At 39.1% G+C, this 13,979-nt stretch overlaps 1 protein-coding gene across 3 annotated transcripts in view; it reads right to left on the bottom strand.

Annotated features, from left to right (window-relative positions):
• prom (prominin) overlaps positions 1–12,690 on the bottom strand; it is a 46,459-nt gene extending 33,769 nt beyond the window's left edge. The window contains exons 1-2 of one of the 3 annotated variants that reach the window (XM_074139874.1): positions 12,492–12,690; positions 906–1,088 (exon numbers count right to left, since the gene is read on the bottom strand). In XM_074139874.1, coding sequence (XP_073995975.1) covers positions 906–1,088; positions 12,492–12,642 — 334 coding nt within the window. In that variant the 5' untranslated portion in view covers positions 12,643–12,690. Of the gene's footprint in view, positions 1–169; positions 304–905; positions 1,089–1,340; positions 2,652–12,491 lie in introns of those variants that run through there. The other 2 variants (XM_074139875.1, XM_074139876.1) reach the window with 2 other exon arrangements.
• Between the last annotated feature and the right edge of the window lie 1,289 nt (positions 12,691–13,979).

Raw genomic sequence — 13,979 nt, 5'->3', positions numbered from 1 at the left:
CTATAAGGTACGCTTATATTCTAGAGTTCTCCTTAGGTATCTCACAGTACCAGAACTAAAGCTGTCAGTACAACAGCTTAGTAAAAATTATGGCGTTTAATCTGATTTTCTAAGAGTTGAAGAATTTTGTTTTCAGTGTCTCAGATAAACAATTGGAGTAATGTCCTACCTCCATTAAGTGTTGTATAGCTACATCCTCAGCAATAAATAAAATCAAACAAACATTCCTAAGTCGATGTAATGAGTTGCAATAAATAAGAAATAAAGCCTTCCCTATAACAGACAGGTAACCTGTAAAGAACCTGCGACATCATAATCGATTTTATGATGATCGAAAAGTGCACGGTTTAGAGAAATTCAGAAGTTTGTAGTGAACTAATTTTATAATATATGGAGACAAGTTGAGTTCTAGCAATCAATAGAGTATGTAGGCAAGCCATTAAGTCCAGTCCAGAGTAGAATAGAACAAGGGTGAACATTGTCTCCCCGCAGCGAAAAGACGGCATCGTAGGTCTAGTAGGAGAAACGTTTCCTTTTTTACGAACAGAATTTTTCCCCCTCTAGTATGTTTTTTTTCTATCACCTACCTCTCAAGAAAATCACAAAAAGCTGGAAAATCGATTTAGTAAATTGTCACTTTTGTTCACTTTATTTTGTTCAAAATCTTAACACCGAGTTATTTTTACTGTTTTTAAATTATGTTACTCACACACATAATAAAACACATTTTCCGTTCAGGGGATTGCATGTTTTATGACGTACACTTGAGTGGTATGAGCGCCAGCGATATGTACTTAAATTTTTTAAATAATGAAAACTAACATTAAATAATAGTAGAATTAATTTCGTCATAATAAATGAAATTATTATCGAATCCTTTATTTAAATAAATATGTAGTACTGACCAATTGGCAGTGGTGCCGGATGAAGAATGTGGAAGAATTCTTTGATATGACGGTATGGATTAAATGTTGGTTGACCATAACTGAGACTTGGATATTCTCTTCCTTGCGGTAGATCATCAAATGGTATTTTTGGTGTCTTTGTTACTTCACTTCCTAATCTTTTAGCAGTTAGTGTCTCGGAACCTGTAGTTAATTAACACTTCTTAATTAAAAAAAAAGATTTTGAAGGCTTCAAACATTACAGTTGAGAAGTAATTTATATAATTAAAAGATATTCTTTTACTTGAATCAGAGGGTATGTTCAAGATTTCATGATAACTATAACTTTCTTTTCGCTTGCTTTTTTTTTTGAAATTTTTCTGTCAATAACTTTTCCAATACATATTGATTAACTTCTCAACTTTAAAATAGTTCTCCTTATTTAATGGAACTTACCTTGGGATAAATTGTGGTGAAGGAAAAACAAGGTGAGCTGTGTGGAAGAACACTATATTGAACAAACGGTCCTGCACTGAACAATTCTGCATTGTTCTTTAATTCTATTCGATTTATATACTATAGATCTCCATTTTTTTTTTTTTCAAGAACTAGTAATCGAGAAGCTAGTCTTTGATCACAGGCAAACAAAGTCCTAAATCTAACCTTAGTTTGGGCCTCTTAGACGAAGTTCGTATCATACAAAATCGGTGAAAAAGAACTTCAACAGGAAAATATTCGAGCCAGTAACTGGCAAATTGGGCTGGCGAAGCTATGAACAAGAGTTGTATGTACTCAACCACAAAGCAGATGTCAGAACTATCAGCTGGGGCAATCCCAAAGAAGAGGCTTTCCATCTAAACAAAGGAATCTGCAGACAAGTTTGAGATTTGAGATATTGCGGTCAATGCAAGAAATCTTCTAAGAAATAGAACTTGAAAAGAGGTTGCATAGAACAAAACTGAATTAACCTAACCTAGTGCAGCTTACAGTGCCAATTAGATAATATTCTTTCTTCCAAATTTATTTTATGGACATACTTCAAAATTACATCTTGTCGGTGCTGTATAGTTTTAACGAGTGTAGAAAAAAAAAAACACCAACCACCATGCACAGTTCTTAATGGTCCACCAAAGATATGGCTGATTTCAATGCAAGATCATTTTTAAAAAGTAATTTACACCATCAAATTAACTACACAATACCCAATTAACTTGAAAAATGTCTAGAGTATTATTAATGGCTCATCAAGCTTGTTATTAATTTATAAAAGTAGTCAATTTTAAACTTGTCACTGTTAAACTCTATTCAGCATCATCTGAGAGCTCTAATTAATTAAGAGTAAGATTTTCTTTTTGCTTTAATATGGTTGATTTGTGCGATTTTATTTGCCCATTTAATTGACCCCAGGTAATAGTACCACAAGATAACCTTTTTTTCAATGGTATTTTAAAGATTTTTTCTTTTCCAGGAAATTTGGCCTTCTCAATTAAAAATTTTGAAATAAATTTAATATTGTAGTCTAAAATCCGGTGCCACTAACATCTGAATTCAGAGCCACCAATTTAAAAGAAAACCTTTTCGAGTTATCAGTTACAGATTCACTGAAAAAACAAATTAGACACAATTTTCGACTCAAACCAGTGCACACGTTGATTTACTGTTTATTGTGGTTGGGAGATAGTTTTAAATTTTTCCTAATCAAGAAATACACCAAACTAAACAAAACAAAAACTAATTAAGCCCACGAAACTTCTAGAAATGTCCGCGTTCTTCTGACAACTAGCGCTTTAGCAGCAATGAGACAGCGACAATATAATATATCGTACTAATATATAAATAGTATATTATACTATTTAACAAATTTGCATTAAGTGACAGTTATTCAGGCTAGTGAATTTATTTGCAATTTAGAATCAGTAGAATAAAATAAAACATCCTGTAGGCGCGCGTGGCCGCCTACACCCAAATGCTAAGGTGCCCAAGTGGGCGCTGTACGAAATAATAGTAGACAAAGAAGAATAGAAAAATAAAGAGAAATAAAAGAAAAAGGGGAAGGTACTTACCCTTTGCAAGGAGCGATGTGCGTGAGGTATGTTGATAAGCTGCCTGAGAAGCGATGAGAGGAAAGGAAGCTGTGGAGCGGAAGCGTGTATATATGTTTATGTAAATGTGTGTGTGTGTGTTGAGCTTTGAGAAAGGGAGGCAATATTTGGGCTCAGGCTCAGAGAAGCGTAGCGGAAGTGGAAATGAGGTAAGCGGAAGAGTAAAGGGGGAATAGTGCAATAAGTGCACTATAAGCGGTGGAATATGCGTGAAGCGATATTCTGGAGAGGCGTTCAGATGCGGATGATGCGTACTGTTAGGTGTCAGCGGAAGTGAAGCGGGTTGAGATGCGTTAAGAGTTGCTAAAGCGTGAGCAGAGAAGCGTCTTAAACAAGGACTAGCGGGGAACTGCATAGACTGGAAAGGTGACCACATGGTCCAAAGGAAGTAGTGGGGTAAAGGGTCTAGAATATAGAAACACAAATAAAAGAAATAGCAGCTATAGGTAGTGACGCATTTGGCATAAGAAACGGAAACAGGTTAATATAGACAGAAAGTTTAAGAGAATAAAAAGGTGTAAAATAATAACTTAGTAATTGGTGATAAGTGATAGAAGGAAATTAAGGCGGATGCGGACATTAGTACGCGCGCGGGCGCGATGCTGACCCGCGAGAGTCGGAAGCCAGTCAAACTGGCCGAATGGTCTCGGTCACGACCGAACATCCCGCCCGCCCTGAAGGCTTGGCTTCAGTGAATTTGACGTGAGCGGGGAGCGGAGTCTGGCCTAGATGCGGCGGGTGACCCCTGAAGCGGTTGGCGGTAGTACGTAGCTGTTTGAACCACTGCGGAAGCGGGGGAAGGTTCCCGAAGGCCTGCGGGATAAGGTTACGGAGATTCTCCTGGCGGATGCGATCGGGATGGACCGTAGAAGGGGCTCGTCCTTGAGATGCAGTTAGAGAAGGCAACCAGTGTGGTCCTGGAGTCTTGGGTTTAGAAGCGGCTGGATCCAGGGATGGAGCGCTTAGCGGTGGGGAGTTACGGATGGTCTCGACCCTGAACACCATGTTTAACAATCTCTCACATGAGAAGCGGAGATCACTGATATCGTGCGTGAGGTGTTGCTTCGTGGACTGAGATGGAGCCTCTTTCGTGTCGCCCACACTGCAGACTTGCGAGGGATATACCCGCCCGCCATTCACTGTGGCAGGGGGAGTGTACCTCATGGTTAAAGTAAGTTGCGGATGATGGAGGTGATTTCCCAGCTCGCGCAGTGAGTTTTGTGCGTACACGAAATTAGTTTTGATATCGGAACACATCGTGAAGGGTAAGCTACGTGGGGCAACAAAGCGTTGAGAGGCAGCGGTGACAGGGGAGGTGAACAGCGCGGAGACCTTCTTGCTCAGCGAACCTGCGAAGGTGGTGAAGCTGTGAAAAGATCCTGGATGCCCCTTGGGTAATGTGTCAATGCGCAATTGCGCGATAGACCTGGCGAAGGGGCCGGTGAGGTTGACACCGGCCACCCTGCAGGCCATAACAGCAAGGATGTGCTTAAGCGAGAGGGCACCCATAGGGGGAGTGATGGAGTGAAGCGTGGCGGGGCAGCACTGGCTGCAGTTGTTAAGGCAGCGCCAGCTACCTCTGCGCCCATCCGGTATGGCGCAGTGGCAGTGGACGAAAGCATTGGGGGCTAAGGCACCAGTGGGAAGCAGACGGTGCAGCGTAGAATCAAGAATGAGCCGGGGGCTATACTGATTCCCGGGCATTCGCATAGAATAGAGAAACGCGCAGGGTAGTGGTGCATCAGTAAGAGGTCCACGTACGCGCAGCGGATCCTTGGAGTTCGAGGAGCGGTTTAATTGCAGATCTAAGCAAGGCGGAGAGAAAGGAGTATGAACCTCTAGTAATTTCTTAGCAGGATACTCTTCATGTATGACCCGGATGATATGACTTAAGGCGTTTTGTAGCTCCAAGGATGATAGCTCACCATGGCGAGGCGTGGTGGGGTTCCTGCAGTTGAACCCGAAGCGTAAACAATACGCAGTAATGCGTTGGCGGTGGAGCAATGAAGAGAACTGGGAAATAATATTGTCCTCAGGAGCAGTGGTCACTAGAGCCACCTTGACTGGTGGTTTAGCTTCCTGATACATACACATTGCGGTTGAATCAGGTGATGCGGGGCGTCTAGGCCCATTGTCTAGAGGCTCAGAAAGCCTAGCAGGTCCGCTCGACCCCTGGGTGCATTCCTGAAGATGAGGCGGGTTAAGACTGTGCAAGGCGCTATCAATTGGATCATCTGCGGTGGATGTACACACGGAACCTGAGACAGGTTCTGCGTTTACCGTGCAGCATGGCGGAGGGCATTCTGCCCGGATGACATGGAGTGGAGGAGGTAGGCGCACAGCCTCACTGAGTGGAGAGGCACACTTAGCTCCGCTAATGCGAGATGGAGGAGGTGCGGGGCGTGACTCCTTAGAGGCAGTGAGTAAAGTTGATTGCGGAGGAAAGGCGTCCTCTGCCTGAGCGGTAAGAGGCGGAAGAGATGCAGGAGACGTAATAGGCGGCTCCTCCGAAGTGGGAAATAAAGGTGATTGCGGGGGAGAAGCGCCCTCAGCCTCAGTGTGATGAGGCGGAGGAGATAAGCATTCAACTTCACTGTTGTACAGTGAAGGAGAAGTGCACTCAACTCCGATACTATAAGACGGAGGAGATGCGGGGGGCAGCTCCTCAAATAAGGGGAGCGAAGGAGAGACATCCTCAGCCTCAGGAATATGAGGCATAGAAGAGCACTCAGCCCTACTGATAGGAGGCGAAGGAGAAGCGTTCTCAGTTCCAGTGATGTGAAGCGGAGGAGAAGCGCACTTAACTCTGGTAATATAAGACGGAGGAGACGGGTACTCAACCTCACTAATGTGAGGTGAAGGAGATGAGGAGTGTGACTTCTCGGCAGCGGGGCGAACAGGTGAGCGCGGAGAACCGGGGCTAGCAGCAGGGATGCCTACGGCCTCATCAGAGACCTTGAGAAGACCTGAAGGCTGCAGGTGCGCTGGAAGTGCAGGAGGGAGTGATGCAGCAAGGCGATGCGTGGGAGAGGCTGTTGAAGCAGGGGTTGCCGACGGTGGAGAGCTGGCAGGCGTGGATGGCCGCGTAGTGACCAAGGAAGCAGAATTAGCCTTCGCAAAGATATCGATAATTTCGAGGTGTAAATTTTGCACCTGCTGGAACCCGTCTATCAAATGCCATTCCGAGAGGCCCTCAGGAGGCCGGTTCGCATCCAGATACGGCTCAACTCGCTCTCGGAAGGTGGCGAAGTCGGTCTCGACTAATCTCGTCATCGCAGCTATGAGCGTTGAGGACAGAGGAGCGACTCTGAGTCGTTGGACAAAGTCCTCGAGATGGCGATCCAGGGCCAATTTAGTTGCTCTGATTAAGCGAGTGAAGACAACCAACGATAATGCACCTGCAGTGCCTTTCCCTTTTTTAGGCGCCATAGTGGGTTTTATTAAGCGATGCGGAAGAAGTGGACTGTATAACTGTATATGTGCGTATATCCGGCCCGGAGGACCAAAATGTAGGCGCGCGTGGCCGCCTACACCCAAATGCTAAGGTGCCCAAGTGGGCGCTGTACGAAATAATAGTAGACAAAGAAGAATAGAAAAATAAAGAGAAATAAAAGAAAAAGGGGAAGGTACTTACCCTTTGCAAGGAGCGATGTGCGTGAGGTATGTTGATAAGCTGCCTGAGAAGCGATGAGAGGAAAGGAAGCTGTGGAGCGGAAGCGTGTATATATGTTTATGTAAATGTGTGTGTGTGTGTTGAGCTTTGAGAAAGGGAGGCAATATTTGGGCTCAGGCTCAGAGAAGCGTAGCGGAAGTGGAAATGAGGTAAGCGGAAGAGTAAAGGGGGAATAGTGCAATAAGTGCACTATAAGCGGTGGAATATGCGTGAAGCGATATTCTGGAGAGGCGTTCAGATGCGGATGATGCGTACTGTTAGGTGTCAGCGGAAGTGAAGCGGGTTGAGATGCGTTAAGAGTTGCTAAAGCGTGAGCAGAGAAGCGTCTTAAACAAGGACTAGCGGGGAACTGCATAGACTGGAAAGGTGACCACATGGTCCAAAGGAAGTAGTGGGGTAAAGGGTCTAGAATATAGAAACACAAATAAAAGAAATAGCAGCTATAGGTAGTGACGCATTTGGCATAAGAAACGGAAACAGGTTAATATAGACAGAAAGTTTAAGAGAATAAAAAGGTGTAAAATAATAACTTAGTAATTGGTGATAAGTGATAGAAGGAAATTAAGGCGGATGCGGACATTAGTACGCGCGCGGGCGCGATGCTGACCCGCGAGAGTCGGAAGCCAGTCAAACTGGCCGAATGGTCTCGGTCACGACCGAACACATCCAATTGGCTGAAGTGTAGCGTTGTGTGTAAATGTTTTTAAGGAAAGAAACTACGTTACGGTATACACTCTTGTTGGTTATTAGTCTGTGATTACGCTCGGAGAAGGTCGCAAGGTCTACAGCGGCTAAACCGATCTGGAATTATATTAGAGATTAGATTTTTAAGATAAGATTTGAGCAAAAAGTGACGTGGAATCTTTGACTAATGAACTTTATCCTATATAGCTGTTTTTTGCTTTATAGGAACTGTTGGGATCTTTGTGGAGAGTAGAGTTGGAGACGTGTTACATCTGTTATCTATCAGAGAATATAAGATTGGAAGGCTTTGATTTTCTGAGCATTTGAACATTAATTCTCACAGTTTAAGTCCGTAAGACTATAACAGTTCAAGTATGCAGGTGTGAAGTAGTCTTTTGTGTTCTAGAAGTAACATTATTAGTTTTTTTTTCAATCGATTTAGTCTAGAAAATGAATCCCAAGTTTGCTGCTTGTCAATACATATTCCATGGGATCTTACCTCGTTCGCTGAGTTGCGAGTATTACTCGAGTAAAAGATGACGGGAAAGCAAATGAATAGCAAGCCGCAAAGTGAAGGTGCTTTGTTGACATTTGTGTGGATTAAATTTTCGCCAATTTTTAGCTCAAGGTTTGACTGTAGATGAGAAAAGCTCCGTGGGAAGAAGCAAGAAGGTGCAGTTTCATCAGCAAAAGTGCAAAGCAGCATATTTGGGTGTACCGGAAGTATATACGGTAATTTTATAAAATTGACCGAGAATATTCCCTTCAAGGACCTTCAAATAAATACTAGAATATAAATAAATAACATTTTTCAATCCAAATTTTATATTTTTCAAGCTCCTTTTTTTTTAATTAAAACTGTCCGGTAGGACGAAAAAACGTAACGTTGTCCAAAGTAAAAGAGTCAACAGTGAAAGAAATCTTGAGGAAAAAAATTATAAGTATTAACTTAAGATAGAAGCGCTCTAATAAGACAAAAAGGAATTTTACCTGTCATAGTTTCTTTGACAGGTACTAGTCTTTTAAATTCTTCGCTGTTAAAAAAAGCATTTATTCTTTTGAATGCAAAATTAAGATGTTTTAACTTATCTATATTGAGTTAAAAAAAAAGAATTTTTTTTCATGAGAATTTACATGTTTAATCAGAAATAGGCTTAGAAGGAGAAAGAGCTTTGCCTGATAATCTTATTTTGATTTATAGTGATCATTTTTAGGTTTGTTTTTAAGGATTCAGTTGCGTTGATCAATCTTCGTAAAGTTATAGTTAATGCATTAAAGATTTAAAAAGAACCCATAAAGAAAAATTTGTGGACCCATTTTCGATGAGAGTGAATCGCGTAAACGGGAGATCGCTAAGCTGGATGAACTGTATGGAGACTGCGATATTGTTTAATTTGTAAAATCCTAAGCCATATTTCCAAGGATGAGCAAAGAAAGAAGAACAGAGAAAGTTCTACTCTTTTTTTCACTTTCTACGGCCCACAAGAATAAAGATAGGCCGAAGAACATATGGTAGCAAGATGTGGAGAATAGCCTTAAAATGCTGATACCTGAGTTGGAATAGTTGGAGCGGTATTGTCAGAGAAGCTAAGGGCCACCCTGGACTTCAGATAAGTATTAAAATGAATAATTATTAACCAGTTAAGCGTGGAATTTAGTTTAAAAAACCCCCCCCACAGTGTGCGGAATTAAAATCAGACAATGACGTGGTATACACGTCGAACGCAGGGCAAAACTACCAAAAGTTTTACAACGTCATAATATAGTCACTGCAAGCACTTTTTCTGCAATCTCTAGGGGCTTACAGATTACAGAGCATTCTGTGCATTTCTAAAAAATCTTGCACCGCTTCACGTATGCATTGCCTAGTTTTAACTAGGGACGCAAGAGCTTTTACAAGGAAGAAAAGAGCTTTGAATTGTGTGCAAAATGAAATCATGCTCGTACTGAGGTCACAACCTTTATCTAGGGTAAAAACGGCATTGCACAAGGGTTGAGAGCTTTTATTTGTGTGCGTAATTCCCAATCTCTAATGCGGAGACCAAACATGTACGAACATGTACTTGGCAGTTCTATTGGCAAGATAAAGGAAACATCCCACCAAATAATATTCTTATTGTATTTTATTAAAATTTCAGTTTTTATAGTTAATGGCAATTTTATATTTTTCACAACGAGTATACGAGGGTCGTTTGAAAAGTCCGTGCAAAGTCAGAGAGATAGCACTACTGGCGCGTATCGAGGTTATGTTTAGTTAGTAGCATCTCTTGGAAGAACACACACCAAGTTTCAGCCAGATCGGTCTATTTCTTTGTGTTTGGCATTCGTTTGAATCGAGGAAGTCGAGTGATTTTCAAAAAAAGGACGAAAAAGAATTTCGTGTGTTGATTAAACACTACTTTATGAAAGGCAAAACGCCTCAGGAGACTAAAGAGAAGATTGATACTACACCTTCGAGTAGAACAGTTTATAAGTGGTTTCAAAATTTTCGGAGTGGCCATATGGGCACAAGTGACGCTGAACGTTCTGGACGCCCTGTTGAGGTTACTACTCCAGAAATCATTGATAAAATCCATGATATGGTGATGGATGACAGAAGAGTGAAGGTGCGTGAGATTGCTAGTGCTGTGGGCATCTCGAATGAACGGGTACATAATATTTTGCATCAACATTTGGACATAACAAAGCTATCCGCAAGATGGGTGCCGCGATTGCTCACGCTTGACCAAAAACGAAATCGTGTGAAGTGTTGCAAGGACGGTTTGCAGCTGTTCCAGAAGAATCCGCAGGACTTTAAGCGTCGTTTCGTTACTGTGGATGAAACATGGATACATCACTACACTCCTGAGGCCAAAGAACAATCTAAACAATGGGTTACCAAGGGGGAATCTGCGCCAAAAAAGGCAAAGACCGTTCCTTCGGCCGGAAAGATTATGGCGACTGTCTTTTGGGATTCGCAAGGAATAATCCTCATCGACTATCTGGAAAAGGGTAAAACTATTTTACAGGTGCATATTATTCATCGTTATTGGACCGTTTGAAAACCGAGCTGCAAGAAAAACGCCCACGATTGGCCCACAAAAAAGTCCTTTTCCATCACGACAACGCACCAGCTCACACCTCAGCAGTTGTGGTCGCAAAATTAATGGAAATAGGGTTCCAACTTGTTTCACATCCCCCCTATTCTCCAGACTTGGCTCCCTCGGACTACTATTTGTTCCCCAATATGAAGAAATGGCTGGCGGGAAAAAGATTTTATTCAAACGAGGAGGTGATTGCAGAAACGAATGGCTATTTTTCAGACTTGGACAAATCCTATTATTCGGAAGGGATCAACAAACTAGAGCAGCGTTGGACGAAGTGTATAAGCCTAAAAGGAGACTATGTTGAAAAATAAAAAAGGTTACCCCAAAAAATTAAGTAGTTTTTATTTTTGCTCGGACTTTTCAAACGACCCTCGTACATGTCGAACGCACCGTAATAGAGAATTGGTTTGACGTGTATACACGTCAAACACGCTTAACTGGTTAATATTGCGGTTTCCTAATAAAAATATAAATTTTTAGCTATACAAGATATTTCAAGAGAGCTATTAAAAATATATAAAAATTAAATATTCAAAAATATAAAAATTTATCGCTATTACTAGATTATAGCCCAGGATTACCAGTTCTTTTTATTATTAACCTTCTCTACATCTTTCAAACGATTATAATACTATTACGTGCAGAATAATGAGATCTCAGCGTTAATTAATTAAAAGACTTCAATAAGTCTAGTTATAATATGATATTCTCTGAACTTTTTGTTATTTAATTTAAAAAAGTAACAGAGTTTTCCCCTATAATATTAAAAACTGGACTCACTTAGAATCTTAAACTCTTTTACTCTTGTTTTATAAGACATCTTCGGGTACGTAGCTCTCTTATTCTTCAATGGGCCAAAATTGAATTATTGTTCCATTTTAAACTCATCTTAAAAATGATGAAATTTTTATCTGTCTTTAGAGTTACACTGGTAAGAGTTTTAACTTCATTTAGTGTCTTCAAAACTAATAATAAATCTTATAGACTCTGTAGCTACTGTTATTGCATAATAAGAGAGACACATAAAAATACATAATGAAAACTTACGAATTTCAGTTAACCTAATAAACAAAAATAGTTCACTTCAGTTATATTATACATTTTCATATTGAAGGAACCATTTCAGCAAAAAAGAAAACGTCAAGAATTGAAAATCTATTGTCGGATTCGATGGTGGCCATTAAACCAAATATGAAATTAGAAGTGTCTGCGATTTTTCTTCGATTTACAGTTCACACACTTCACTCAGAACAATTTTGTAAAAACCACTTTTTAAAAGTTACAATTTGTTACTGTCTTGAGAAACGCCATTGCAGTTAGAACTATCCGAACTACAAATACACTCTGAAGCAGTGAGCGGTCAGATAGGATGGGTAGGAGAAGGTAAAAACTGAGTAAGGATCTTTTCAAGTTTAAATACAGTAATCCTGGGTGCCAGACCCTGTCGCAGGCCAGATCAATGTACAGTCCAGATACAAACTAAGACAATCTTACAAGTAAAATTGATTTTATTTAAAACTGTTCAAATAAATTTGAACCCGTTTTATTTTCAAACAAAAAGATCAAGAAAAACTGAGTAAAAAATATCATTCGGAATGGTTTTAATTAGCAATGATAGATCTTCACCAAACTCTTTACACTCAGATACTTTTTAGAATTGAATACAACTTCTTAAGTTACTTTTTGGTTGTTCCCCATTAAAAAATAGACGAGTTAACAATGAGCACACAAATTACAAATTCTTAAACAAATGGAAAAGTAGCTGCAATATAAGCGCATTGTTAGAATTTTATTATTGCAAAGTAGATTTGTACTTCCTCCACTGCAACTCCGACTAGAATAATGAATTAACTTCTCATTTAATTATTGAATAATAAATAATCTATCTTTAGCTGAAACTAAATTCGTATAAAGTTTAAAATGCATCTGTTATTTATATTTTATTGTTTTTGTTTCAAAGAAGCTAAATGATTTTTTGTTGTATTTTTTTTACCATCTAAAAAAATAAAGGTTGAATAAATTAATACTTGAATTATAATTCTAAGAATGATTTTTATGGTACCTGTGCAATTTTCGTGCGACTTATTTTCGGTAGAATTGCAGTAACTTTTTCTTGCAATACTTGTTCTTATACTTGGTAATTCTTCTTTTTGTCTGGTAATTACAAAGAAATAAATAATAAGAGTCGCTAATTGTAGAAAAAGTGAACTCATCGTTGCAAAAGTAAAATTAACCAACTTAAGTTAAATGCAAACATCTATTTTAACTCACGTACTGACCAGACAGACAGTAACACAATGTACGAGTATTATATTCTACCCTTTTCTGACTATACCAGCACTAACTTACTTGTCAATGGCTTCTTTTTTTGCTCCAACTAAATCCTATTGAGTTCTTTATCGTTAGTTAGCTAGTTATGTAACCAGGGTTGGATGTACTAAGAGAATACTTAGACTTAAGTGTATACTATATACAGATTTATCAAATGTAATATTATCCACTACTACTAACTTAGTTAAGTCAAGTCTTTATGTTTCTTTCACATACTTCAACTGGTCTAAAATCTGACTCAATAAACTTAAATTTGAAATAATTATTATGTTTAACGTCTAAATTTATTTCTTATTCAATAAATCAATCTTTTTCTTGTGAATCTGTGAGGTTCATTAACAGTAATTCACTGACTAAGAAATGTTATTTTCATACCAAGAGTGAAAGTTTTTTAAATAAAATTTTTAGAGTTTAATCAAAATTTTGTTTTATTTAATTCGCATTTTGACAACATAAATGTTATATAACAAGCATAAATGATTTCAATGCATACTTAACGGGATTGGAGAAGTAACCCGATGGTGACCAACCCCTAACAATTTTAGGAATCACTCTGTCTTTCTGTGATGTAATAAAATATTTTAAATAATGAAAATACGGCGATTTATTTCTTTTGGAAGCATTCTATCCGCTATTAGACAGAAACCTTCATAATTTTAACCTTTGCTCAATATATTAAAGATAAGGTAAGAGGAATTATAATTACGCCTGACAATCGGCCAACAACACAAGCCACAGGCTAAGACCAAGGAACAGGTTGGTATCAAGGAGTGAAAGTTGGTAAAACAGCGGTCTTTGCATCATTTCCTGAGGGATTGCAGATCTGGGAAATCTTTAAGGAGATTTTACTGGTTGCCTGAGTATAGCTTCTGCCTTAAGAAGCCCCATCACTAGTAGATAATAAGACTAGAATTACAAATATATTAGTAAAGTTTAACATTTTTATGCAAAATGTTACCGTAACATAACATGTTACCAGATGTTGACATGTCTGACAAATATAAAAAAAAATGACAAAAAATGTTCAATCAGAAACACAGAAGAACAATATTTTAATTTAAATATCAAACGTTCAAATAATTGAATTTTCAAACATAAAGCTATATTATAATGAAAACATTAGATGTCTGAAACATTCATATGATTTTCCATTCTACAAAATTGACACCTTCAAAATTTCTTGAAATTATTTTATATCAATAAAACAATAAAAATTACA

The sequence above is a fragment of the Rhodnius prolixus genome, unplaced genomic scaffold (assembly GCF_049639745.1).
Source record: "Rhodnius prolixus isolate KJV_2025 unplaced genomic scaffold, Rpr scaffold_6, whole genome shotgun sequence".
In the NCBI taxonomy this organism is placed as follows: Eukaryota; Metazoa; Arthropoda; class Insecta; order Hemiptera; family Reduviidae; genus Rhodnius; species Rhodnius prolixus.
This window is presented reverse-complemented; position numbering and strand designations above follow the sequence as displayed.